Source organism: Aulonocara sp. 'chitande type north' Nkhata Bay, linkage group LG11, assembly GCF_057382095.1.
Source record: "Aulonocara sp. 'chitande type north' Nkhata Bay isolate Kocher_YH1m ecotype deep benthic linkage group LG11, A_spYH_male_GT1.1, whole genome shotgun sequence".
NCBI lineage: Eukaryota > Metazoa > Chordata > Actinopteri > Cichliformes > Cichlidae > Aulonocara > Aulonocara sp. 'chitande type north' Nkhata Bay.
This window is the reverse complement of record NC_141354.1, coordinates 24,578,773-24,605,509: the sequence shown is the minus strand read 5'-3', so window position 1 is coordinate 24,605,509 and position 26,737 is coordinate 24,578,773. Positions and strand designations below refer to the sequence as shown.

Genomic DNA, 26,737 nt, shown 5'->3' with positions numbered 1-26,737 from the left:
AGAAACATGTGACAACTGTGACAGTAACTTTAAGCTAGCAGCACAAAGATGGGTTCATACCTTTGCGAATGAATTTGTTACGCAGTGTTAACGTTATATTTGAAGTGCTTATTCCAGATCTGGAGTATTACTGTGTGTGATCATCCATTTGAATGAATGATAACAAATCTCATGACAATCTAATAGGCATTGAGGGCCCATTCTAACCCCCATCTTTGAGGCTAATTACTGAATGATTCTACCATCTATGATCTGATAAAGCTCAAACTGGGTGATGAGGAAGTAGAACTTCTCTTTGACTCTTTCTCTTTGCAAATACTTCTTCCTTTTCTTGGTTTGCCACATATTCCCATAATGTGAGATCTGTTTCTTTCTGACAGACTCTATGTTTACTTGAAAGTGGACAAAATCAGCAACACTATGCAATTTGCAAGTCATCTTCTTTTTGTCATAGTTTGTTTGATCTTTATTATTTATTTATGTATTTATTTCTTTTTTACTTTTAAGTTATTACAATCAGAACAGACTGGACTGGATAGGAAAGGGAAAGACAAAGACGAGAAGTTGAGAAGAGGCTCATTTAGAAAAGAAAATAGTGCACAGTGTGTGTCTAGACTGAATATTTAATATGTAAATATTTCATGTGTGTCTTTTCCATCTGGCGCATATATATATATATATATATATATATATATGTGTGTGTGTGTGTGTATATATATATATACAGTATATATATATAAAATATAATGTATGGTGTGTGTGTGTGTATACATATCTATCGATCTATCGATCTATAGATATATATTATGTATAGTGTGTGTGTGTGCATTGAATGTCTTGTTGTTTATTTCTTGTAACTTTTATTTTATAAACCTGCTTTTGCAGTGCTGATGGTTATATAGAAATACACCATAATGAACCATGTAAACCATAATAAACTTGTGATACTAAGTAAAAATCTGATTGTTGCTTTTTTTTAACTACTGTGGTGTTGCAGACATAACCACACGATGTTAACTTGTCACTTCAACATTTTGGACAGGTGACGATCATGGTGACATTGTAGGATCAAGGGATCAGAAATGAGCTTGAATCATAGTAATTACTATGTGCAACTCCACTTGTGTTAGTATATAAAGGCTTCAAAGAAATATTTCCATAAACAGATTTGCTAGAAAAATAGTGGTTACAGATCATAAATCCAGTTCTCTGAGGATGCATGTAACCCCCAGTGGGCTTCAACAACTGGTTTGAGTGCGCAGAGTGAGGGACATCCCATCCACCCTTTAGCTCCGCACCTGATTGTACATCCAGTAAGAGAGTGTTTTAAATTTTTTATTAAGTGATCAACACTGTGAGCTTATATTACAATTTATATTCAAATTTGTCTTATTGTTGTTCTTCTTCCCCCCTAACAAGGTGAACATTCAATATAAGACTTACCAAGGCAAGCTAGTGAGCTCAGCATGGGTGATTACCAGACATGGGCAGTAACGCATTACTTGTAACGCGTTACTGTAATCTAATTACTTTTTTCAAGTAACGAGTAAAGTAAGGGATTACTATTGCAAAAACGGTAATTAGATTACCGTTACTTTCCCGTAGGAACGCTGCGTTACTGCGTTACTAAAACCGTGATTTTTTTTGCGAGAATGTCTCATGACAGTGACGTAAGTGAGTGCGAAGTTCGTCACAACAGATCAACAATGGATAATATATCAAGTGTGGGAGAGAGTATGAGCGTGCAGCATTTAAAGCGTGGAAGTACTGACCTTACTTTGAGTTTGATTCCACGTAATGGGAAACTCACAGAGAAACTCGCGGATTCTTCAACTGACCGCTGCGGCACACCTGCACCAGGGTAAACCTCCGCCTACGCCACTCCTGCTTTACATGTGAAAATAGAGCAACAGGACCGCTAGTCTTTCATGTTATTTATTTTCTGCTGTGTTTTACTTGCATCTATTTGAAAGAGTGAGTGTAAACACAAAAAATATTTTATTTTATGTGCTGGAATGTGTAGAAAATAGGTTTAAATGTTAAACTAATTTATTCAACTCAGAGAATGTTGCATATAATTAAATTTTTGCTTGATGCATAAAGTTAAAAGATTAAAACTGATAAAACAAGTTAAAAAAAGAGACTTTTCCATTTGATTACATTTTGTATGATGGAGTATGTAGAAAAAGTAGAATTGGGCTGAAAGCTCTATCGCTTTATCACCTCTTCAGGTTGTAAATCGTGTTTTTAAAAAGTAACTAAGTAACTAAGTAATTAATTACTTTTGAAAATAAGTAATCAGTAAAGTAACTGGATTACTTTTTTGGGGAAGTAATCAGTAATTAGTTACTGATTACTTTTTTCAAATTACTTGACCAACACCGGTGATTACTGCTGAACTACTTGGGCTGATAGTTGGTACCAGCCACAATGCTTGTCATTATCATCAGAAAAAGGCACGACAAGGATCTTATCATGATACCTTATTAATAACTATGCCACATTTAAGTTACTTAAAGTCAGCTCATCTTCACCTTGTCTACATGCCTAAATACACTGATTTGGTGTCACATGATGGGCTGATTAGATAGTTGTATTAACAGATATAAACAGTTCCACCTAACAAAATGCACTTTCCCCACCACACAACCAGACTCAAACGTTTTTTGTGATAAGTTGGATTACAGTAAAGGGCCAGACTGTAAGCTGTATATAAAAAATTTAATTAGCATTTCTTTTAAATTTAAGAAACATGAAACATTTAAAATGAGAGAGGAAGACAAGTACAGAAGAGACGAAAATGACTAAGAAAACCCTAATTCCTTCTGTAACACCCAGGTTTGCTTGTTGTTCGTCCTCCTTGTTTCTTATTACACATCACAACATAGCTCATGAATGGGTGTCCCTGTGACGCATTCTCAGTAGTACATTCATCATGTGTCTTCACTTCTAGTGGGAAAATATTGCTGGGTTTACTTATTCACGTCTTGGTAATCTGATATGGAATGACTTTCATAACGCACTCCTTAAACTGCCTTGTCTTATCTTTGACATCAGTTTCCTGTCAAGACAGAGCTCATCATAGCAGAAAAGGAAAACCACAGAATTAGTTTGGTGAAAATGGAAAGGTTTAAACTGCAACTGTATCAAGATCAACAACCACAAATAACCATGTGCAGAATTAACAGAAGTCTACTGGAGAACATGATCTCTAAAGCATTACATCGATGCAATCGAATTTCACAACTTTCAAATATCACACAATGAAAATAAATATAAACATTTGATATAAGATTTTATGGAAAAAAAAGTTTACATTTGTTTTGACAGCACAGAGTGAATCTGGAGACGTCACATGTGTACACATCTTGTGTTCAACATTTTCACACCCACAACCAAATAACGCTGACAGGAAATGCTAGAAAGTAGCATTCGATAGTCAAGGTGTTAAGCTCAGTTTTCCACCACGACAGACACTTTTGCAAACCAGTTTTTGTCACAAACTATGCTCACGACGCAACACCTGCGTACGGGGTTGTGACAGTAATATTGAGTAATATTTTTCACAGACCCAAGCAGACAGGACACTGGGCAGAGTACAGCACCTCAACTTTAACTATAAGTTATGAAGCTGGATAACATACAGTGCTGATCTTTACAATTATTGATTTTGGTTTATGCCTGCTGTAATAAACTCTGATAATATGAATAAATTCAATAAAGGCAACAGGCAGTGCAGTTGATTTTACTGGAGAACTTTGTTGAACCTTTCTGTTTCTGGTTTCTGCATTGCCCAGTTACTTCTGCATTGATTGTGTAACTTTTTTTTTTATGTTTATCTTCCATTTCTTTTAATCTTCCTCCTTTCATGTTTTGCTGAAGTGTAATAGGAACTCTCACTGAATGTTGTCAGTGCCGCTGTCAGGAACAGAACTTCTCTGCAGGGTAATTTTACTTTTATGGCCACGTAACACTGGAAATGTCAGGTTAGCAAGCACGAATGGACTGCTTCATGTAACTGAACCGTCCTGCAGAAATGCAGCGATAGACTGCAGAGTTAACATCAGGTGCAGTTTTTTTTGCTGTAGTGGTGGAGATCACCATGCAGGTGTTTCATTTCATTCCAGTAAAGTTGTTTACATTCAAAACACTTTAGAGGTTTGCAAAAAGCAGCTCATTGCGAATGCTTGCATCTATTCCCTGCAAAAACAGCTGAATAAAGTCGTGGGTGGCAAACATAAGGCCCAGGGGCCTGAATCGAACCAGCAAACACTTAAATTTGGCCCACAGGACAGTTTCGGAAAATATCAAAAAGTGCATAGATTTTGAATTTCAACTTTGATACGATTTACAGCTTTTCCTATTGATAAAGACTGGCCACACCCATACTATACCAATGTAATTGCCAAAGAGGTAAACGATTAAACTATTATTAATGAGCCCACATTAAATGAACATATTTAGAATTTATAACATATTTTATAATTACAGGACAGCCTCAGTGAACTATCATAACTTTTTCTGTAATTTTAAACATTTATCATGTTGTTTTACTGGTTCAGCCATTTAAAGTGGATTCAGACCTGCGTGAAAGATACCAGCAATGACTGGCTGGATATTAAAGATCTCTGGTCGACACAACTTTGCATTTCTTTGTTGCAATTAGATGATTTTTTTTTCTTATGCAGTGATAGAGCAGATGCGATAGACTAGATCAAACACTGATAAGTCCTCTGACTTGCAGCCTGTGGGTGCTTTTCTAGCACATGCACACATGAAACCATGAGGCCAAAATATTCCTTTGGTTACGACTAAACACCTAAACAAGTGTTCATATTATCATCAGGCAATTTTTTTTTATCACAATAACAAACTAAAGCAACACAAAAACACAACAGAAAATGATAAAAATGCTAAACGTAAACACACTCTGTGTCTGATTTGGGTTGACGAGAAACTATGACCTCGGAGTACGTGACGTCGTCAACATACACGCTCTCTCTGAGTTTGTAATTGGTTAAAGGAGAGGCATCTCTGGACGGTTTCACTTTGATGTCAGAGTACACCACATCCTGTGAAGACATGTAAGAAAACATGATAATTGCTCTCTTGTAATTAAAAAAAACTATGGCAGGACAACAGCATAAATATAAATTAAATGTATCTGACCAAAACGTATTCATTCAAGTTCAAAAATGGACCCTCAAACCATGGAGCTCACCTGGTCTCTCTCAGTTGCAGATGATTGCGACTCTCTCTCTGGACCAGTCGTATCTGAAAGACATACATGTTTCGTTACAGAAAAATTAAAATAATTTAAGTATTTACAAAACCAATTAGTGGAAATTGTTGTGCATGTTCTTACCAATGACGAAACGAAACCCAGCGGAAGAATGGCGTCTGAGCAAACGAGACAAAAGTGATTTTGGTGATTTAGAAGAGAAGTTTGGTTTTTAGCTACAATTATAAGTTTTGATCAATCTGATGATTATAGTTTAATTGCTGTTTGGTCCGTGAAACAGCAATTAAACAGAAACAGCAAACAGCTTCCCACAGTCTAAAGTTTCTTAAGTCTTAAAGTCTTGACCATAAAATGGATTTCCTTCCTTTATGGTGAATTTTGGCCACAAAGACGATGGATCCCTCAAATATGATTCAGTCAACAGTAGTCTCTATAATATAAATAACACACGAGAACATACACTCACCTTCTAATGCGGATGAAATAAAGCATGGCCACCATGATCGCTAACAGCAACAAGACAGCAGTCACTATAGGAAGAACTATTCCTGCTGACAGTGGTTTCGTTTCTGGCGGAATAAAGTATGATTATAGTCCACAACTCATTAACATCAAACTAACATTAAACCAGCCTACTAACAAAAACTAGCTTTCATGTTTTACAGCATAAACATTTTAACTAAACATGGAAACTTTAATCATGAGTAATATTAGATGTTGGTAAAAATGTCTGATGTTAAAATGAATACGACACAAAAGCAGAAAAAAGTTATTCAAACTGAATGTTTGGTTTGTGTCAGCCAAATTTTGAAGATTGAATTGAATAAATATGACCTCATATATAACATTAAATGTTGTTTTATATCAGTGTATAAAAGCAGTTACAGTCTTACCTCGAACAACAAGTTTGGTGGTTCCTTCAAATGTACCACTGGGAAAAGTGGAAATGCTGCAGATATAGGATCCTGCATCTTTCATTTCTAGAGCCTTAATTATCAACGAATGTTTATCAAACGCCACTCTCTCCTTCAGTGGACTCTCAGAAATATTCACTCCAAACATAGTGTTGAAAACAATGAGAGTGACTTTCTTTTTTCCTGTTCCTTCTTCATCCTGGAGAGCCCACTGAACCTGAGTAACATTGGTATGTGTTGGTCCTTGGATTAACTGACAGCTCAGGGTGACATCATTTCCAATGTATCCAGTCACTTCAGGTGAGACTTCGACTCTTTGTGCCACAAAAACTGCCAAAAGGTAAATGACGACAGAAAGATGAGGGGGAAGAGAGACGAAAATAGAAAAGAGATCAGGTTTCAAACTGGTATTTATTCATGATGTTTTCAAGCATTTCTAGCATAGCATGAGTGTTTTAGAAAATCTGGTAAAAACATAAAACTGGGTCTTACCTGGGAAAAATGTAATGTAAATTAGCTGAATCAGCAGGTGAGATCGTCCGTTGCACATTTTCATTGTACACAACAACAGGAACTAACAACACAGAAAAAGAAAACTTACAAATCATACAGGATCTCTGATTAGGTACGTCAGCTTTCAAGATAAACTCAAAGAAACTTACAGAGTTACAAACAGAGGGATCCGTAACCTTTTAGTTCAGTCCAAGGCTAAAACCTGGAGACTAGACTGAAATATTCGACCACTGAAAAAAAGAGTTTGCAAAGAGGAACATAGGCTGATTTAAGTTCTTAACAAAGCAAAACGAGACATTTCCCATAAAACCACAGACTCAAAATAACTCTGTTGACTAAGACGCAATGAAACTTGGGGTGGGTTGAAACTTTCCTTTTTTAAAAAATAAATGTATCTGCCTACAGCTATCCACCAGAAAAATATACATTCAAATAAAAAAAACTTACCCGTTAAGGGGAGAAAGAACGGCACAGCCACGTCAGAAACCAATTTGTCATCCATCAGAACTCTAACTGGAAATGTATTGTGTACCCGAACCATTACACAGTGATCTTTAACTTTGTGATTTTCAGCTCCTGCGTAGTGAGCATGATGTCAGGTTACTCCTCTCTGCCTCCTTTCATGTTCTGCTCAACGGGGACCTCGTGTGGTCAAATCAGGGTGATCTCAGTTAGATACTGAGCTATGCTGACTTTGTTTTATTGCCACATGAGAAAAATGCTGATAAAATGCTTAAACACATGTGCATTTAGCCAAATCCCAGTTTGAGCCTGTGGGAGCATTTTGAGGATGTAGGGCTCGAACTATTCCATTTTCTATTACATAAATGAAACATTTGCAGGTGTAGAAATGTCCGCGCTTTCGTTCCACTTTATTTGAAGGAAGTTAACATCACTTTAACAATAAATATTAACTGCCGGACGTGGTAACATTGGTTGTTTTTTAGGGCACATACATATATGGATTTGCATGTGACAAAAATGGGGGGTATTATACACTTCTGTTTTTTCAGCACACAGAATAGATCTCTGTATTTAACCTTCATGTGGATTGTCCTAACTTTAAAGTTTAAAGGTTGACTTTGCATTGAAAAATGTGTCCATGGGCATATGAACATATTGCATAAAACTACCTTGAGGACTGTATTTTACTACAGAGACTGAAAACAGCAAAAGCCTGACTGTTACTGCTGGTGACAAGGTTTTCAAAACTGTGGATGAAGTGGTTGACATGTCTGCTGTTTGCTTGTGGTTTGATGGGTAGTACATGTCTGTGACTTCAACATCCTCACTTCTGACTGTCAACCTGCTTGCTTGACAAGGTTTAATTAATGATAAGAGAAAGAAAGATTAAAGAAAACACACATGCAACATCAATTCCTGTGGTGACTCATGGACTCAGTGAGTCTATAAATGAGTTTCATGTGTGAGTTCAGACTTTATTTATCTAACTCAGTTATTTACACGGCATTACCATCCGCATGTTGTTCTTCATTCTGCCTGACTATCTGCTCAACTCTAGTGTGGGCAGTGACATATTAAACTGAGCTCTAGGCTCAGACTGGTTTCTTTTTACTGCCACTTGTGATTACGGAAGTTATAAAGATCAGCTGAAATACTACCTCATTTTTGTGTGGCTGCAGCATACTGACTGGCTCAACAACGCAAGCCTAGTTCCCACCGTGGCTTTTAGCTTCTTTAAAACTTTAAATAAGATCCCGAATGATAACAGTAAAAAATAAAAAATGTTGCGCCTCATATCAGTGAGCTCTCATTGGGCCTCCTGAAGAAAGCATCAGCTCAGAGAGGCGCATATCGTTATCTCCACCAGAGTCGAAGGCTACATAGTCTCAGATGAACAACTGGGTAATCAGGTCATGTGAGTTTCAAGTTGTTTGAACTCAGCTTGCTTTGCACATGTGAATTAGAAATGTGCACAGCAAGGTGGAAATAACTGATGCAGGCACAGCTCTGCATCCTCAGCTGTACTCAAGTCAAAGCACACACAATTGTTTCTTATCACAGACAGTGGTCACTGAAAACTCAGTGCTTTGATTTAGTTCAAATATGGACCCAAATGCAAAAAGCTGTATTATAAAAGCTGATATTAAACAAAGGAGAATAATTCAAAAATGCTAGTTACAGGAATACAATTAAATTAAAGTAAATTACATAAAAAAAAATCTTTAGAGGGCTGACTAGGGAAGTGGAGACTGTTGGAAGAATGCACAGGTGCACTCAAGATAATCTCAGGGGGAAGCAAAACTTAAAATGAACCACAAGAGTCAACCAGCTGCTGAAGTAAAATGGGAAATAACTTATTAGACACCTACTAAACACAGAAAGAAGAAACTCACAGTAAAACGTGGCACAGAGATGATGGATTTGGCAGATGCAAAGCCAAAGGGGAATTCTGCCACAGACAGGAACTGAACCTGCAACTTTCTACTTGTTGAGCAATTTTTTAACCACTAAAGCTCTCCACTAGACTGAGAATAAATGGAGAAACCAGAGACTCAATGATTTTAATAACGGATCCAACTTATAACGTATAAGATGCAAGAATAAAAAAAATGGGGAATAAACCTAAAGCGAACCTATACTCAACTAAAAACCAGTGGGTCCCTAATTACTGTAAACATAGGGGTGATGCATTCAAAAAAAAAAGAAATCCAAATCAGCACTGGTAATATTTGTGCTGCTGATCAGTTTCTCCCAAAATATTCTCGCAGGTCTTGAGTGAAGCCATGAAACACTGCGACCTGTGGTTTTCCACAGTGGACAGTCAGTGTTGGTTACAATAGAAAAGCATTTATGACCTTATAATTCATTAAATCAGTCAAAACTTTTATTGCATCCAATAGATCACACAACAAGTGTGAGATACAAATCAACACAAGTTAATGATTACTGATCTGATTAAGTAATCCTATCGAGGAGTGATGAGTGGTAGCATCAAAGTATGCTTCTGTGAAATAATGATTTATACAAAGTGGTTGATTTTTTAATTAAGCATCCAGAGTCACTTATCGGGGAAAAGAACCTGAAAGGAAAAACAAAACAGGCTAAATTAATTAAATTATAAAAACAGATAAAGCAATGATACAAAAATACATTGTGCCTTAACAATAAGGCAAACAAATAGAAATAATTTATCTCACTGGTCATATCTCACATGCTCTTTGTCTTATATTAGCCCTTTCAGAGTGAGTGCATAGATGACCAACCCTGAGGATGACCCACAGGGAGCAATGCAGGATGCTTTAGTGAGAAAAGAGAACAACTGCCATCACTACATTGTAAAATATATGAAATGATGACAAAATAAAGGCTGTACTATTATTGAATTAGTGCATTCTTTGGTTTCTTACCTCTCAGATCCAGAACTGTGGAGCTTTCCATCATGGTCACTGCGTTTTTGGCAGTGCAGGTGTAATTTCCAGTGTTTTCTGCCCCTAACCTCTCTATGATATACAATGAGTTATAAACATGCGTCTCATTGCCATTAAACATCCAGCTGAAGTGTGCTGGTGAGACCGAGTCTGCAGTGCACTGCAACATTATACTGTGACCTTGAGGAGCAGCTGAGGGTCCGCTGATCAACAGGTTGTATGGTCCAACTGCACAATTAAAATACAGTGTTAGGGACATTCAGACTATTACTGCTAATATAGCTGTCTTTAAAAAAAAGTTAAAGTAAATTAATTTTAACTTGATTTATTCATGTTTTCTTTAATAGAAACACTGTGAATGCACGGTGAATACTCACAGCTGACAGTGAGATTATGGGTCGCAGTCATGGTGCTGACCGGGTTGCTGACTCTACACTGATAGGTGCCGCGGTCAGAAATGTGAACAGGCTGTATGGATGCTGTCTTGTTGTCCAGGGAAAAGCTGACACCGCCACTGGGATTAAGAGGCTGGCAACCTTTTATCCACTCTCTGGAGCTGATGGAGCCAGAGGCCTCACAGGTGAGGTTGGTGGAGCTTTCATCTTCTTATCAGGATGGCTGTGGGGCTGTGGATGGTGGCTCCAGACGATAAAAAGTGTCAACTTTGGGTGAAATGATGGAAAAAGAAGCAACACAGTTTGTGTGAAACATATATGTGTCACTTTAAGTAACATTTTGTGTGACAGTAACTTTAAAATGACATAAATCTATCAAACAGCTTCACCTTCATGATTTCATTGGGTCATAATTCATTAATTATGTTCCAATTTCAGATAGATTTTTAACTGTCTAACATTTAAAATGGTAGATATTTATTTTTCTGTTTGAATTTCTATTATTTTTTATTATTAAAGTGTACAAGTATGAATATCGTGGTGGTAGAGTGTAATTGAACTGCATCCTGTAAATCCAGTGCAATCTAACAACAACCCAAACTTTAATTTATATGTTAGTCCTCTGGGACCCTGTTTCACACACTTTCCCTCTCAGTATAAGCACACACTCTGTTTTCCTTGTCATGTTTGTTTTATGAACGTGTTATCAAAAGGAAATTCAAAAGGAGTTTTGCATGTTTGACTATCATTAGGCATGTACTCGTATAGGGCACACAAGGTTTGGTGCCCTATACAAATGTATAAAGACCAATCTGACATACACAGTCAGATTGGTCCTCCCCTGTTTTGGCAGCCCTGCATCTGGTGTGATGGTGATAGTGTACTCCACGCTGTCCTCCAGTGCCAGGTTTCTGAGCTCCAGGGACCCCGTGGCTCGGTCTAATGAGATCCTGCCGGCATATCCAGGATAAGTGATGTTGATGCTGGTGGAACTGATGATGTTCACCCCATTGAATCTCCAGCTTACTGAGAGGAATGGTTTCTCTGGAGGTCTGAGAGTGGTGGTGAACTTCACTGTGCCTGCTACAGCTCCACTCAGGGGTCCAGTGGGTAATATACCCTCACCTACACACATACCTGATTAACACAAAAAAAATTACAGAAGACTGAAAAAAAAATCCCCATTCCTTTATTTCTGTCTACACATCAGGTGAATTTAGCCTACCTGATAAACGAAGCATAACTGCAGTCCATGGGATGGTCTTGTCCAATACTGACTTTTCTGACATGGTCTCTCTGCCTTCTGAAATCAAAAACAGAAAGAGTCTCAGGAGCTCTTGCTCTTTTATTGACCCACATCACAGGACCCTCTACAGCCCCCCACTCAGTAAGGAAAACCACTAAGATCCTTTGTGAAGCTGTTGTGTTGTGTGTACATACATACAGAAATGGAATTTGGAAAAAAAAAAAAAACAGGATTTAATCTGAACAGGAAAAAAAACAAAACACGATCAAGCTTTTGACAGACCATATAAAATGCACCTTATTCAAGTATAGATGGATAAACTAATTTTTCACAAGTTTTCTCCAAATGTTTTAGCCTTAGACAACAAAATAAATAAAAAAAATGGTAGGGGGCATATCCTGCCGGCATATTCAGGATCAGCTTCTGTACTAAAATAAAACAACTTTAAAATGTAATGACTGCATTCCCTTCCTAGTTCTTTTATTTCTTCTAAAGCAAAGTATTTGTGAATTATTTTTTAAACATATATAAACATCTGAAGAAGGTTTATGAGTCATGATGCTGGTGGTGCCTTTTATGTTAACGGAGAGTTTTATGTGCTCCCCGCTAAGTGGGTTTGGGTCTCTTTTTGATGCAACTGCAGTGATCCATAGCTTTCCTTGCAGAGGAGGATCAAAGAGGAGACACTCAGACTCCTTCAGACAGCCTTACAAACAAATCATTTCCTTCAGTGCTTCCAGAATGAATGATTTATTAAAAGAAATAAAGATCTTATGTAATGTGTAAATATGTTCCTTTGTAATCATTCATGCACAATGAAGTATTGTTCGACTTGTATGACTGCCCTAATGCTGTGAGGCACCCATCAGATCAGCTGAAGAGATAAATGATTGACAGTGTGTCACAGTATAGTTCCTGAAAACAGAATTATAATGTGTTTTTGTGAGTGGGCATTGCATTGTAAATATGATATTATACGGTAAACTGGGTGTGTTAGGGATTTAAATAACTGTAGCAACATTTCTATTGTGACCTGCAGTAAAAACTATATTTTGTTACACAGGTAAATTAGTTTTCTTGTAGATGCACTGGTGTCATAATGTATTAGAGCACAATTCTTTTTACAGTTTGTCAAAAAAACATTTAAAATTACAAAAATTAGTCAATCAAAATAACAGAAGAGAAATGATTTGTCCCACATTTTGTTAGTTTAAATCGCTGTAAATCTGTTATTTTGTTCATATAATTTTATAATAATATATTTGCTCACATAATTTCAAATGTAAGAATAATTGTATTCCATTTTAAGCGTTTTTCATATATCGAGTAATTTTCTTATGTTTTTTATGATTCCTGCATATTTTGTGTGGCTTGATATGCCACAATAATATCTATCAGACAAACTCTACAGCTTAACAAATCAAGCAAACCTTATGATATAGTAACAGTGAATGAATCTTAAGTCTGTTCCATAAAACAAATGCAAATTTGAGACTTTTACCTAAAATGTCGCTCTGTGATGTATTTATCCAATTATTTTACTCTGGCTTCAGAGAAATGCTTCTGTATACTGTATGATAAATTAAATTCAGGTGACTCGATGTATTTGAATATAACATATTTAGTTGTTTGGATCACTTTGAGTTTTAAATTAGTCCTCGCCTCAACAACACACGTGCAATTTTTAAGAAGAGGGAAAATAAATAACTCTAATAATAGATATATAAATACCTTCAAAATATGGTGAAAACGTTAAACTATAGAAATGTTTTCATTATGAAATTTGTTAAAGAACAATTATAATATAAGAAAACTGAGATTAGTGACTGTATCAACAACAATGACAACAATAAAAACATTTGTTAAATAATAAGTATTTAGAAGAAAATCTGGATTGAGAGCTTGAAATATTTGCCATCAAAGCACTTCTATCACAAGCTGATGCTGATTCAATGAGAATAACATTAATGTAACATATATTAATATGCCACAACTCTCAGATAAATCAGATTAATCCATTTTCATAATGTTGGTTTGCCATGTTTAAACTGTGAAGGTTCCCTTCAGTGAGTTACCCTCTTATTATCAAAGATCATTTTCTGTTGTTTCATGTGCATTATCAATATATTTGCAAAGTCTAGTAAACGGGATGGTGATTTTCCATCTGGATCTACAAAAAGTACTGGGAACCAGCAATCCTTTCAGCAGCAGGAGGGAGAGAGCTACAGACTGCAAAAAATAACTGTCACTACATTTGCATTGTTTTTCTCCAACACAGTTAGCATTAATTTAGTCAGTATATGCAAGAAACAATGGCAATTTATTTTAAGAATCAACAGGGCAAACAGTTTGGGGACTTCCTGCACAATCTGGAATTTCTTTGACACTTATAAGATAATAATATAAAGATAAAAGCTAGAATCACTTAATACTTTCAAATTACATCAACTGACTAAAGCTCATTAAATAAAAAGTGAATTTAAGATATGGCACATGAAAAGAGTAAAAGAGATAAGCAGTTTAAGAATATTGTCATTGCTGTATGAGCTTTAAAGATAAGATTAGCTGAGTAACATTCAAAGAAATGCAGAACAACTTGACCTTATGTATGTGGTCATCACCATCTGATGAAGAAGTGACCAATATTGTGAGTATTAATTTGGCTGGAAAGCATTACAATCAGCTTATCACCTTTATCGTTACAGTATCTAACATCAACACTCACAGCTTGTAAAATTAGATAAGGTGATGCTTAAAGAGCTTTGAGGGGAAACAAAAACTCCACAAAGGAGGTCACAAATTGTCTTCTTTGTGTACAATCAACCCCCTCGGTGACTGCATTCACAGAGTCACTCAATTTCCTTTCAAACCAACAGTCAGCCATAAAATGCCGGCTCACTGGGAGGAAATTTCGTCAACAGTGCCTCATCAGTCCTGCAATCAGCCCACTCCACCTCCAGTGTGATCACTGTCAGTGTGACCAGTATCAGTGTGAGTGTGAATGCAAAGCGAAGCCAACACTTCCTCAAGTCGTTTGATCATTGTAGTGTTTCTGAGTCTATAAGATTAATCCATTTAGATTAAACATTTTGACAGCTATGGGATGAATTTCATCTGTGTGGAGTTTGTGCACTGATGTTTGGTCCCCCCTATGCCTGTGTGGATTCTTTCTGGCTTCCTCCCACAATCCAGACACATGCATGTTAAGATTAAATGGTGGTTTTTAATGGCGATTCACAGCCATAGCTGTAAATGTGAATGGTTGTCTGTCTCTGTATCTTGTAAGCTGTGACAAATTAGTGACATTTCCAGGGTGTACCTCCCCTCTTGCCTCATGATAGCTGGGATATTCTACAGGCAACTGACCCTCAACTGGATACGCAGAAGAAAACTGATAGATGAATGGATCAAACTGCAGGGAAATGTGGTACACAAATTGCTGGTTTGCATCTGCAGATTACAAATATTCTCCCAATAAGCTAAGGCTGCATTAACATGGTCTTTTGTTTTGTTGGCTTTTTGCCTGTTGGATAGTGATGTTAAAGATGGATAGAAAAGTAGGGAGAGAGAAAGATGGGAAAGACACACAGCAAAGGGATGTGGATTGAGCTTGAACCCAGGACACTGCTCTTCAGCCTCCAGCAGCATGCGGCCTCACGTGGCACCACTGACCTGAAATGGTGCTCAATTTGGTGGCCTTAATACAGGCTGGAAAAAACTTCATACTTGTATTGCTTTTTTTTTGTTTTTTGTTTTTGCCTATTTTCACAAGTGAAGTTAGGTGTATTTATCCCTCTGTAGTAAGCTGTGACAGAAGCAATCATACAAAAGGCACTCTTTTTAAAAGCTTTATTGGGAATGCATTTACATACAGATACATGCTGTGTCTTATAATAAAGACAAGGTGTAAAAATAAAACTCACATTCTTTAAACACCTTATAATTATTTTAATTACTTGGACCTTTTTGCACACTTAACACATGTATTAATTAATTAATTAATTCTTTTCTAAAATGTAGTTACTAAGAACCCGAGTCCTCTTTTCTGTTCTTCATTGTTTTCATTCTGAGGAGGAGAAGTTAAGAAGTCATTAAAAGGATGATTCAGTATTTATGTTGAAAACTACGTCTGCAGAAACATTCAGACTCACCTTTGTGGGAAATGAATACAAATCGTTCTGTACTGATTTCTTGTACAGCTCTGAATGGATCTGCTTCACACTCATTTTTGCCAAGGAGTCAGAACAGAGCTATGTTAGAGCTAATGATTCACTTATGATTGGCTATTAAGTCTTTCTATTGCAATGGAATAAGACAAGAATTTGAATGAGCTGAAGAGAAACCTTTTCAAATGTTGTATTTTTGTTGTTTACTCTAAAAACAAAAATACTATTGTTAAAATATGGTGAGCCTGCTTTGACTAAAAAGTCAATCAACTATTTAGATAAACCTTTGAAGTTACAATGTAAAACAAAATTATATTAACTTTTTTACTTTCATTATTAATTTTCCCATGCTGTCAAACTCACTACTGACATCATTACTCTGATCAAGTCATTTTGTTGGTTGTCTTCTACGAGACAATCAACCTCCGTGAGAGTCTAAGTGCTCTTCTTTCTTTCTGACTTTCATCCATGCGACCCGCCTCCTCCCCATCTCAGTCTCATCCTGGTCCCTCAGAGCCACATCAAAGGCTCCATCTTCATCTTCACCAAAACCAGCATCTATACCCTTTTAAATGTTTCTGCTATGATAAATCATTGGAGTCTAATCTACAAATAACTTAATTACCTTCTGTGTTCAGTTTTTCCAAACCATGTCTGATTATTGAAATAGAGATGGTTAAAAAAAGAAAAAAGCCCCAAAGCTCAGACTCACAAACACACAGATGTGAGTGGGCTCAGGGTGCGACACTCGCTCTGTTTCATTCTTTAATCTAACAAGATGTGATTACAGTAAGTTGTGTGTTTCCCATTGCAGTGCAATGAATACTTTGCTTTACTTTGCATACTTTGTATCTTCTGTTTTGTTGAATAAGATAAAAATAACAGGCTGTCTTTAATCTGTTTCAATACTGTTCTCAGTTTCACACAATAGAATAATTTTCCTCTTTATGTAAGACCAGGCTGATATACTCAGAAAGTGAATAATGACCATTCAGTGCTTTAAAACCGCTAGGATGTCTGATGACTGATCATTTATTAAACCCTGAGCCATTTAATACTGCAGAGTCTGGATCTCTTGCACCACTGGAGCCTACAGGTCATGTTATTTACAGTCTATGAGGCTTATGGGCTCAGATTTTAGGATGAGCTTCAATATAACCTTTAGAGCCATAGTTTCTGCTGAAACAGGTGGAATTTGTACAGAGTCTGATAATAACTGGCAGGTGTGCTGTACTGTTGCCATAAACTCACACTGGATGAAAAGATTCACCGGTCGGCTGATTTCATAACTAATACTGTTGGACACATTGCACCTGAATGGCCCCTGATCATAACAGGTCACATTGATGATAGTGAGAGTGGAGCCTCCATCAGTGAGCTGAACTCTGGCACCTTCTGTAACCTCAGAGCTGTCATTCAGTCAGAGGGAAGAGAGGGAGGATCCAGAGGAGGAGCAGGACAGAGTGACAGAACTGCTGAACTCCAGCAAAACTTTGTGGTTTGAAATCACCGACACATCTGCGACTGCAGCCGAGGGTGGAAAAAGGAATAAAAATGGGATGTAGGACGAATATTGTAACAATTTATCTTACTAAAAACTTACTCTGAACTGAAGCTTGAGATGGTTGATTTTACTGAGTTTCATCATTCAAGGCCTGACTGATGTAACATGCATGAGTCTGAGCTGTGGTCCAGTATGGGTGAGCTTAACACCATTCAAAAACCAGTAAAACAGGGCAGAAGGTCTGGAGATGGCCCAGCATGTCAGCCTGATGTTCAATCCTTCCTCGTAGTATTCTCCTGATGGAGATGTCCTCAGAATTATATTTTCTGGCGACCTGGTAAAAAGCGGTAAGCGGTACAGAATTATCAACTTTTACGTGAAGAACTGCATAAATGAACTAAATACAGTTATTTATTTATTCACTATGAACCACATGATGTAAAAAATTAAACAGTAGTTCACACAAAAAAAGCAAGAAAGATAATTTTTTTGTAGTAATTATAATTCAAGCTGAAGAATTTTAAAAAGCTATGTAATAGACACGATAACTCACAGCTGATGGAGAGCTTCACCAGATTGCTGATGTCATTACTGAAATTATTAAACACATAACACATGAATGGCCCCAGGTCATAGCGGGTGATGTTGATTATAGTGAGAGTGACGTCTTCATCTCTGAACTGAACTCTTGCATTGGCTGTGACCTCAGAGCTGCTGTTCAGCCAGAAGAAGGAGGGGGAGGAGCAGGAGCGGGACAGCCTGATGCAGCTGTTGAACTCTGACAGATCTGTGGTGTTAGCAGTCAGCACCACACTGGAGATTTCAGCTATAAGAAAAGAAAATGAAACGATGTTAGGTGTTACTGATTATTTATCAAACAAAACCATTTGTGTTAATAACATTTGATTAAATATGTCAGTACAGTTATAGTTTCAGCTTGAGATGTGTGATTCCTCTGACTTCTGCTGTTTAAGGCCTGACAGATGTAGTTTCCTCTGTGACTCTTCTGAACGTTCACCAGCCTGAGCTTTGATCCAGCATCAGAGAGCAGGCCTCTATTCAGAAACCACTTAATTTCAGGAACAGGACCTGAGTCAACTGAACAGATGAGGTTCATGTCAGATCCTTCGTCGTAATATTCTTGGTATGGACACTGGGTCAGATGAATGTTTTCTGGTCCATCTGCAGCGAGAAACATAAAAAAGATATTGTCATTAATAAAATATGAGGCAAAAACTGAAAATAATAACAAGATTAAAAAAATTACAGGCTTGAGGGGAATACATATTAAAGGCACATGTACATGCATGTCACGTACTGTACAGTAGTGCTGTTAGTATAAAACAAGTCCAAGATGAAAAATTACTCATTTTTAAGTGTCTGGAATTTAACTTACAGATTAAGAGGTTAATGGGATCGCTGGTGCCATTACTGACTGGATTGGACACATGACATCTGTACGGCCCCTTATCATAACGGGTCACGTTAATTATAGTGACAGTAGAACCTCCATCAGTGAGATAAACTCTGTTACTTGCTACAACCTCAGTGATGCCGTTCAGCCAGAGCAGCTGGACAGACTGGCGGAGCTGCTGCTGTGGTGTTAGTTATTTGCCTTCACATTGGATACTTGTGCTGTGGGATAAAAATACAGAATCATCACTGATGCGTATGCCACAGTGGCCAAAATAACACAACAAACTGTACTTTATACATTTGCAAAGTTAACATTGCTCCAATTTACAGTAATTATCATTTGCTGCTGATACTGGTGATGGTAGCTATTTTAAATAAAAGGGCGCTTCACCAGTTGAATCTTATTGGAGCTGCATCAGCGCAGTGTTGTGGAAAACAATGCAAGGGATATAGTGGTGTTCTTACATACTACAAACCAGATGGAGAGTTTTAATAAAAGTTTATTCTAGTAAGAATTTGATAAGACATTATCTGATTTAGTAAAGATAATTACCTTTGAAGCCTGAAAAACACAAGGACAAAGAATGCCACATCTGTTACACAACACCTGGAGGGTCAAGTAGTGTTAAGACTGGTTTAACAGACCTTCAAAATAAAACAGGAAACTCACACATTGCGAAGACACAGACCAAGAAACACGGACTTTACACAGAGGGAACACATGGGCAGAAAAGACTAAACACAGAGCAGAGGGGGCACAGAGAAACATGAGGGGCAAGGGAACAAAATCTAGGAACCATAGAATAAATCACAAATGAACATGACATTATACAAAAATCACAAAGAATTGAAAACACTGGGTCAGGAGACCCAGGACCCTGACATCCAGTGTCTGCCCTGTGCACTGGGCTGATAGACAACACTCGACTGCCTTCATGCAAACTAATTTTATCCCCAGAAGTATGTTTGATCGTATTTGAGATGCAATTATTGGCAACAATAAAGCACTAAACTGATATCATAACACAATTTATAGGGCACTCATTTAAATTCATGAAAATTCTAAATTCAAAGACTAGTGTTGTTGTTGTTTCCTTAAATTGATTACAATCAAATGGTGGTGCTAAATTAAATTAAGGGGATTACTCAGATTCCGATAGTTTATCATGAGGGTTAGGTGAATGGTTTACCAAAATTGAGAAAATCCACAGAATTTATGATAAAAACAGACAGGTTGCTCAAATTCACAAGCATCAGTTTTATTTTGTAGAAAAACATCACTGGAAGAAAAAAAAGTGGCCACTTGCTCATAGTTTTTGAGAATGAGAGAAAGATTTAAACTTTTTAAAATAAGATGTGGCGCCCTCTGCTAGGGAAATAGTGCTGCTGCCAAATATACCACAGGAGTTCACCTGATGTTTCTGACTTGAAAGCAAAGCATATTGCTCTTATTTTACTTTTTTCATAAAAGTAAATACAAATAAAAGAAAACTACACCTTTAAAAAAAATCCTGAATATGGGATAAATAACATATTTTGTCTTTTATATTACTAAATCCAACAGCAACTACTTGACTTTTTTTTAGATAAATAAAGAGGTCAGTGTATGGGAAAAAAGTTATTAGATTAAATATTAAAGATGTTTTAAGACAAGAGATAAAACACTTATGATTTCTTCAACAGCTGCTGTTTTCTTATTGTGTCGTAGTCAAGTGTAAAAATCTTTCAAAAGTGGAGACAAGCACCAAATTTTATGACATACAACTTCTGAACACATTTCTAAGGTTTCCTCAAAATTTCAAATTTAAACAAGAAACATTATCGTGCTCCTTTGACTAATTTAGAACAAGAAACACCATAAAGCACTTGAAACATTTATTATGTCAGTTTAAGGATTCTGCAGTTATTTCCATATTTTGCAGGCACACAGTTAATAAGTACGACCTTTTTTCTGGAATCATTTAGTCACATGCTGAAATAGAAAATTGGTCCAATCTAATTATATACTTTGAGTTTAAATTACAGTCCCCATTGTCAGGGGTTGCAGTGCGGATAAGGGAAGGACCCAAACGCTGGACTCCCAGGTGGGTGAAGGTTGGTGTTTATTATAACATAAGTATGAAATGTGAAAAGTCAGCGACTTGACGACTGACTGACTGACTGACTGACTGACCTGACGGAACTGAACATAGGACAACCTAACAGCGACAATGACACGACAGAGAACTGGTAAAACTGAGGAACTTAAATACACAGACTGGATGATGACGATAACTGGACACAGGGGAATACACAGCTGAACATAATGAAACAGGAAATGGTAGGAGTGGAAAAAACAGAACATGAACTGAAAACGCTGGGTCAATGACCCAGGAATCCTGACACCCATCTGACTTTACAGGTAAATGCAGCTTGATAGAATAACTTATACCTTGTAAATTCTTTATTAGATAGATGTACCTATCCATTTTTTTTATTTGATTTTAGATTTTTTAGCCACTTATCCAAATCTGGGTAATGGGAACCATATGGTTGTTCAGACTATGGCGTATGCTCTGGTTAACACAATGTGTAACCATTTGTAATCACACACCTACAGCTTGGCTATGGCTATTTGAAATTCAATCTGTTCTTTCTAAAATTAAAACTCCAGGTTCAAACAGTTTGGCTGTTGTGTAAAATAAATATAAGAATTTGCATGTATAATAAATAAAAATAGAATCAAATGATTCCAAATCTCATAAAGCCATATTTTATTTACAACATTAAACGTTTAAACTAAGACATTTTACATTTTTTTGATGGCAGCAGTGCATGAAAAAAGATGGGACAAGGCCACGTTGAGCTCTGTGTAGCATCTTCTTTTAAATGTAACCTGTAAACATCTGGCAACTGAGGAGACGAGGGTTTTATAAAAGCAGTAATCATTAAACAGTCTTTGTTCTACACAGCTTTTCTCTTCAGTCATAATCTTGCCTGCATAACAACAGATATCCCATGAAGGCAGCATGTTTAATGTCAAGCTTTCTATAACATTTGTAAATTATGTGGTAAAACCTCTGTTACCTTTAGTTTTCCTCCTCGTATGATGCACTTGACCTCAGGGACCTGCTGGGGACGTATGGATGTAAAAGTTCACTGATCTAAGCAAAGTGTTCCTGGATGAGCACATCTCCAAGGAACTCTCATGGTCGAATAACACCACATCACTGGCCAAGAAGGTCCAATATCTCCTCCACTCCACTCCACTGTTGAACAGCTCTGTCACACAAAGCTACATTTAAATCTTGTAATGCTGCTGAAAATCTTTTTACTGCATCTATCGGCACCACTGTCATACCTACTGCAAGAGTTGTGTAGATGTGCTGATTTTGCTACAGTACTTGTTAGAGAGAGAAGACTAAGGTGTGATGGAGAGATGAAGAGCTCCAATACTGCTTTCCCCAATGTCTTTACACACTATAGTGCCTGCAGAACCACAGACATGCCACATGAGGGCAGTATATTGTAGTTTATAAATTGAAAGGGTCACCTTTGAAGTCTTTATATAAATCCAAACTTTTTATAAGGTGGACAGGCTTCAGCATTAAAACGCTGTGTAATTACTGAACCACATTTATAAGTGATAAGCTGATGTGAAAGCCAGGGGTACAACTTTTCTGTATTGGGTGTATTTATTTTACATTTAAAGTAATCATTAGGATGCTAGATGCAGACCTTTTGTGAAAATAGAAGCAACTAAAAAAATTACAAATTTAGAGATAATGTTCCAGTCTGTAAACATCTGGAAAGTGAGCAGACCGGATGTTGGACTTTTTGAAAGGGGAATTTTGTCTCATGTTTTCTGATATAGGATTCTAGCTGTTCAAGAGACCTGGCTCTTCTTTGCTGTATTTTATACTAAACGACACTCAAAAAATTTTCAGTTGGTGATACACGAAGCTATGTTATTAGACAGTAATATCTGCAGTACCAGCAATGTTGGAAATTCAACAACCTGTAAATGTCCCAGGGAGTTTTTGCTTAGACCATTGAATGATGGTCTAAGCAATGAATAACGATCTCCAGTTCAGAGTGTGACACAATCTGACTTAACTTGACAATATTTCTTAAGTGAAAAAAATAAGACTGAACCAGATTTTTGAATAAAACATACAAACTGAGAGCAGAGTCAAAAGTTACCCCAGAGACTGAGAGACTATTTAGCAAATGTCGCAATGAGAACCAGAGCTTTCATTATCTTAGGCATAAATCTGTCAGGGGAACAAACAAGGACTTCAGTTTTTTGTTCATTAAAACTGGAGGAAGTTTTCAGCCATTCAGCTTTTAATGGAGTCTAAGTTCCTAAATGACTGTAACTGTTGAATCAGAGGAAAGACTTGGGAGATCCAGAGGAGAGAAGACTGACTTTGTAAAAGAAAGAGTTAAATGGTTCCGATATCAACTAACAACAGGGCTGAAAATAAAAATAAAGTTATTTCATTGAAGTCTATCTAAATTATGTCATGTTGAGGAGTTGAGGCTGATGTCAAAGGTTTGAATTATATTACATTTAGCTTAAAAACACAAGTAGGAATAAAAGGAACCCTTAAAGGTTGTAGTAAAAGACTGCTAAAAATATTTCAATCATTTCTATGACACCGTGGTTAATATCTACACATGTAAAATGGCTCAATAATTTCAAATAATTAATTTATAATTTAATTTAAGCTGTTGTTTATAGAGTATCCAAACTCTGTGGTGCCGCCAGTCTTTTCTTTATACTGATCATCATTAAGACCTAAATGTATTAAAGTTCATTACATTTATTAGTTTTTTTTATATTCAGTTTACAAACTCTTTTGTACAAAATTTGTTATGCATTAGTAGAGATGTACAAAAAAAAGAAGAAAACTCTTCTGGCAGTATTTTTTTAATAGAATTTGAGATAAATGTAATAGATCGGTGTAGGTTCTCAGTCATCCAGGTCGTTGTAGTCTAAAGATTTTAGGAAGTTCTGTGCAGATGTTTCATCTCTTATTTAAGAAAGTGAGTTATAAAAGTAAAAGAGAGGATCCCAGGTATTTAATCTCTAGTGGGGGTTGTTCCCAAAGACAGTTGTTGACCCTCTGTAGAAGATTATTTGTTATATACTAAGATACAGTTTTCTTTGACCCATGCCTGTTATGTTTAACCCTTTGATCCCTGCATGTAGGAAAAGTGCAGGCTTGCAGTATCTTCGTAATTAAGGCAGTGCCTGACTCCTGTCTCTGGACAAGATAATAGTTTTTTAACTTATTTGTTTCATATATCCTTTTGAACTGTGGGTGACCTGTGTGAAGTGACTGATCTACCTGACAAGAGGGTAGTAAAGATGGGTGGCAGACTCTTCTGTAAGTAGGGCTGTTTCCTTTGCTTAACGAATTCCTCACTAAAACACTGTGAGTGCTGTATAGGAATTTCTTTTATTTATGTATTAATCACATTATTTTATCGTATAATGCCTTGGTGCCACTGGATTTTAACATGTCTCACACTCATACAGTTAGACAAATGGTGGGGTCTAGTAGGAAAGTTGGGGGAAGCACACAACTCCACAGGAAGAGTCTTTTGTCTCTTCGAGGACTCTGGGAGGTAGCAAAGGAGTGTGAACCTTAATAATAGAAGAATAGAATAGAATACTTTTATTTGTCAATTTCTTCAAATGTACTTGCCATACAAAGGAATTGAAATTACGTTTCACACTGTCCCATGCGTAGACAATAATAATAATAATAATCATGTGGAACTGCACATGATTTGCAGCTAGCAAGTTGTTAATGCTATCCATCAAATCTTAAACCAGTATGTTAATACGTGGAGGTAATCTGATCAAAAATGATCAGATTATCATATATATAATTATATCAAATAATCAAATAGCAAATATAATCGGATCAAATATAATCTGATAAAAATGATCAGATTATATTTTAAATATTATAAAATATAAACATATTATATTTTAAATATTTGTTCAATTCAAATCAGTTCAAATTATGTTTTTTTTTCTTAAACAAAATCTTCAACATCATGTATAATTTTTATCATGTGCAATTTCCATTGGAAATATCAATCACAGTTAAATTAAGAATGGATGGCAGTAAAAGCTAACAATGTTAGCTTGGCTATCCTTCATTAATAGTAATAAAAATCACAAAGCAATAGTACATCAAAGATACTGAAGTTTTATATTCCTGTTCATGCAACTGCTGGCTCTGGGTCCATTGGGTAACTCACGGTACCAACATTAAGAGGAGGCTTACATTAGAGCCTCTTATTACATATTTTGTTTGGGGAAACTTCATTAATCCCACATAGAAATTGAGTTTAAAAAAAAAGGGCCTCAAGTCGTACACAAACCAGGCCCGTCACTCTCAGTTATGTGATATATGATTACATGCTCATCCAGTCCAACTGAAGTGAACCTGTTGTCAAGGGTTGTGTGTGGAGGCGAGGAAGAAAGAACCTAAACGCAGGATTTGTATGTAGGTGAGGACTGGTGATTTATTACAGACGGGATGAACGGAGCAATGAACAGAAGATGAGATGGCTGACTGACAGAATGGCTGACTGAGTATACGGCACACACTGGAACGACAACATCACATCAATGACACAACACCGAACTGAGGGAAACTGAGGACTTAAATACACAGACTGATGAGGATGATAATGAGAGACCGGTGAGTACACAGCTGAGCATATTCTGGCTAACGACACAAGAGACGAACTAACACAGGAAAAACAGGTAGTGAGAACAATATTGAAGTGGCATAATAAACGTGACAAAACTGAAAACACAACGACCCAGGAACCCTGACACCTGTGCTCGAGTGTGTCAAATCACCAAAATTGGAGAAGGAATAGAGAGGGGATAGCATAACACATGAAATGGGAAATGTTTCTTTGTGTTCTATTTATTTCAACAAAGTAACTGTATTCTAATTACAACCTATTTAAACGGTAACTGCAACAGAATAGTTACTCATATTTTGTATTAAAAATACGTAACGCTGGTACATGTACTCCATTATAGTGCAATGAGTGAAAAATACATTTTATCTGGTGTATGATGAGGCGACTGCTCACCTGAAAACATCCCAAGAATGATGAAGTACATCAGAGCCATTTCCATTTCAAAATGTGGTGTCTTTCACTCTTTGACTTTTCCTTTTATGATTTCATGATACACGAATGGCAGGATGTTACAGAATATGAAGGTAGCACAAGGAAGTAACCCTGTTGTTCTCAACGGTTAATTTATTATTATTATTATTATTATTATTATTATTATTATTATTATTATTATTATTATTATTATTAATCATTAACGGGTTTACATGTTAAACTTTCATTTCCTCATTCTATTCTTGCTGTTGACAAATCAAAAGCAATTTGATGAATCAGAATATTACATTTTTTAAAAATGAATGAAAATGTTTAAGATTTTTCCCATTTTCATGAATAAAGTTTAAATTCCGTGTTTTCTGCGTTTAATCCACGTGAAAAGAATGAAGTAAGCTCTATTAAAATGCTAAATCTAGGAACACAAGTGAGTTTTAAGACAATGAGTTCCTGAGCACATTCATATAAACGGGACACAAATTAAAACAACATTTGCAGATATTCACTGACAATTTGCAGGGTAACCAGAACTCTGAGGTGCTGCTGCTTGTTAAATAAATAAACCTACAAACATGCTGGGTTATGGATGAAATCCATTTAATACTCCCATGGTAATACACACTCCAGGCATGTATTCGAGCCCTAACCATAACCTTTTCCCTAACCTTAACCAGCACTTTAATGATGTTAGATAGTGTTTTCCGAAGTGATTTAAGTTAAATGAATTTACATGTGTAGATTCATTCCAAATGATTTCCTCAATTTTCCAAAATATATGGATGTGTTGGGTGCCCAGAAGCATA

General features: G+C 36.5%; 1 protein-coding gene and 1 pseudogene across 2 annotated transcripts; both read right to left on the bottom strand.

Moving 5' to 3' along the window:
- Positions 1–2,777: 2,777 nt before the first annotated feature.
- Positions 2,778–7,226, bottom strand: LOC147319036 (nectin-4-like). Of its 2 annotated transcripts, XM_086309970.1 has the most exons (8): positions 7,117–7,217; positions 6,819–6,899; positions 6,649–6,730; positions 6,136–6,486; positions 5,709–5,811; positions 5,366–5,400; positions 5,222–5,274; positions 2,778–5,072 (listed from the first exon to the last, which is right to left on the bottom strand). In XM_086309970.1, exons 3-8 carry the CDS (start codon positions 6,710–6,712, stop codon positions 4,914–4,916), a joined length of 765 nt encoding a protein of 254 aa, XP_086166096.1. In that variant the 5' UTR covers positions 6,713–6,730; positions 6,819–6,899; positions 7,117–7,217; the 3' UTR covers positions 2,778–4,913. The 2 variants fall into 2 exon arrangements, with proteins under 2 accessions (XP_086166096.1, XP_086166097.1); XM_086309971.1 differs by having other exon boundaries at positions 6,819–7,226.
- A 2,469-nt stretch (positions 7,227–9,695) lies between these two features.
- LOC147319035 (cell adhesion molecule CEACAM5-like) lies at positions 9,696–25,938 on the bottom strand (annotated as a pseudogene).
- Positions 25,939–26,737: the final 799 nt, after the last annotated feature.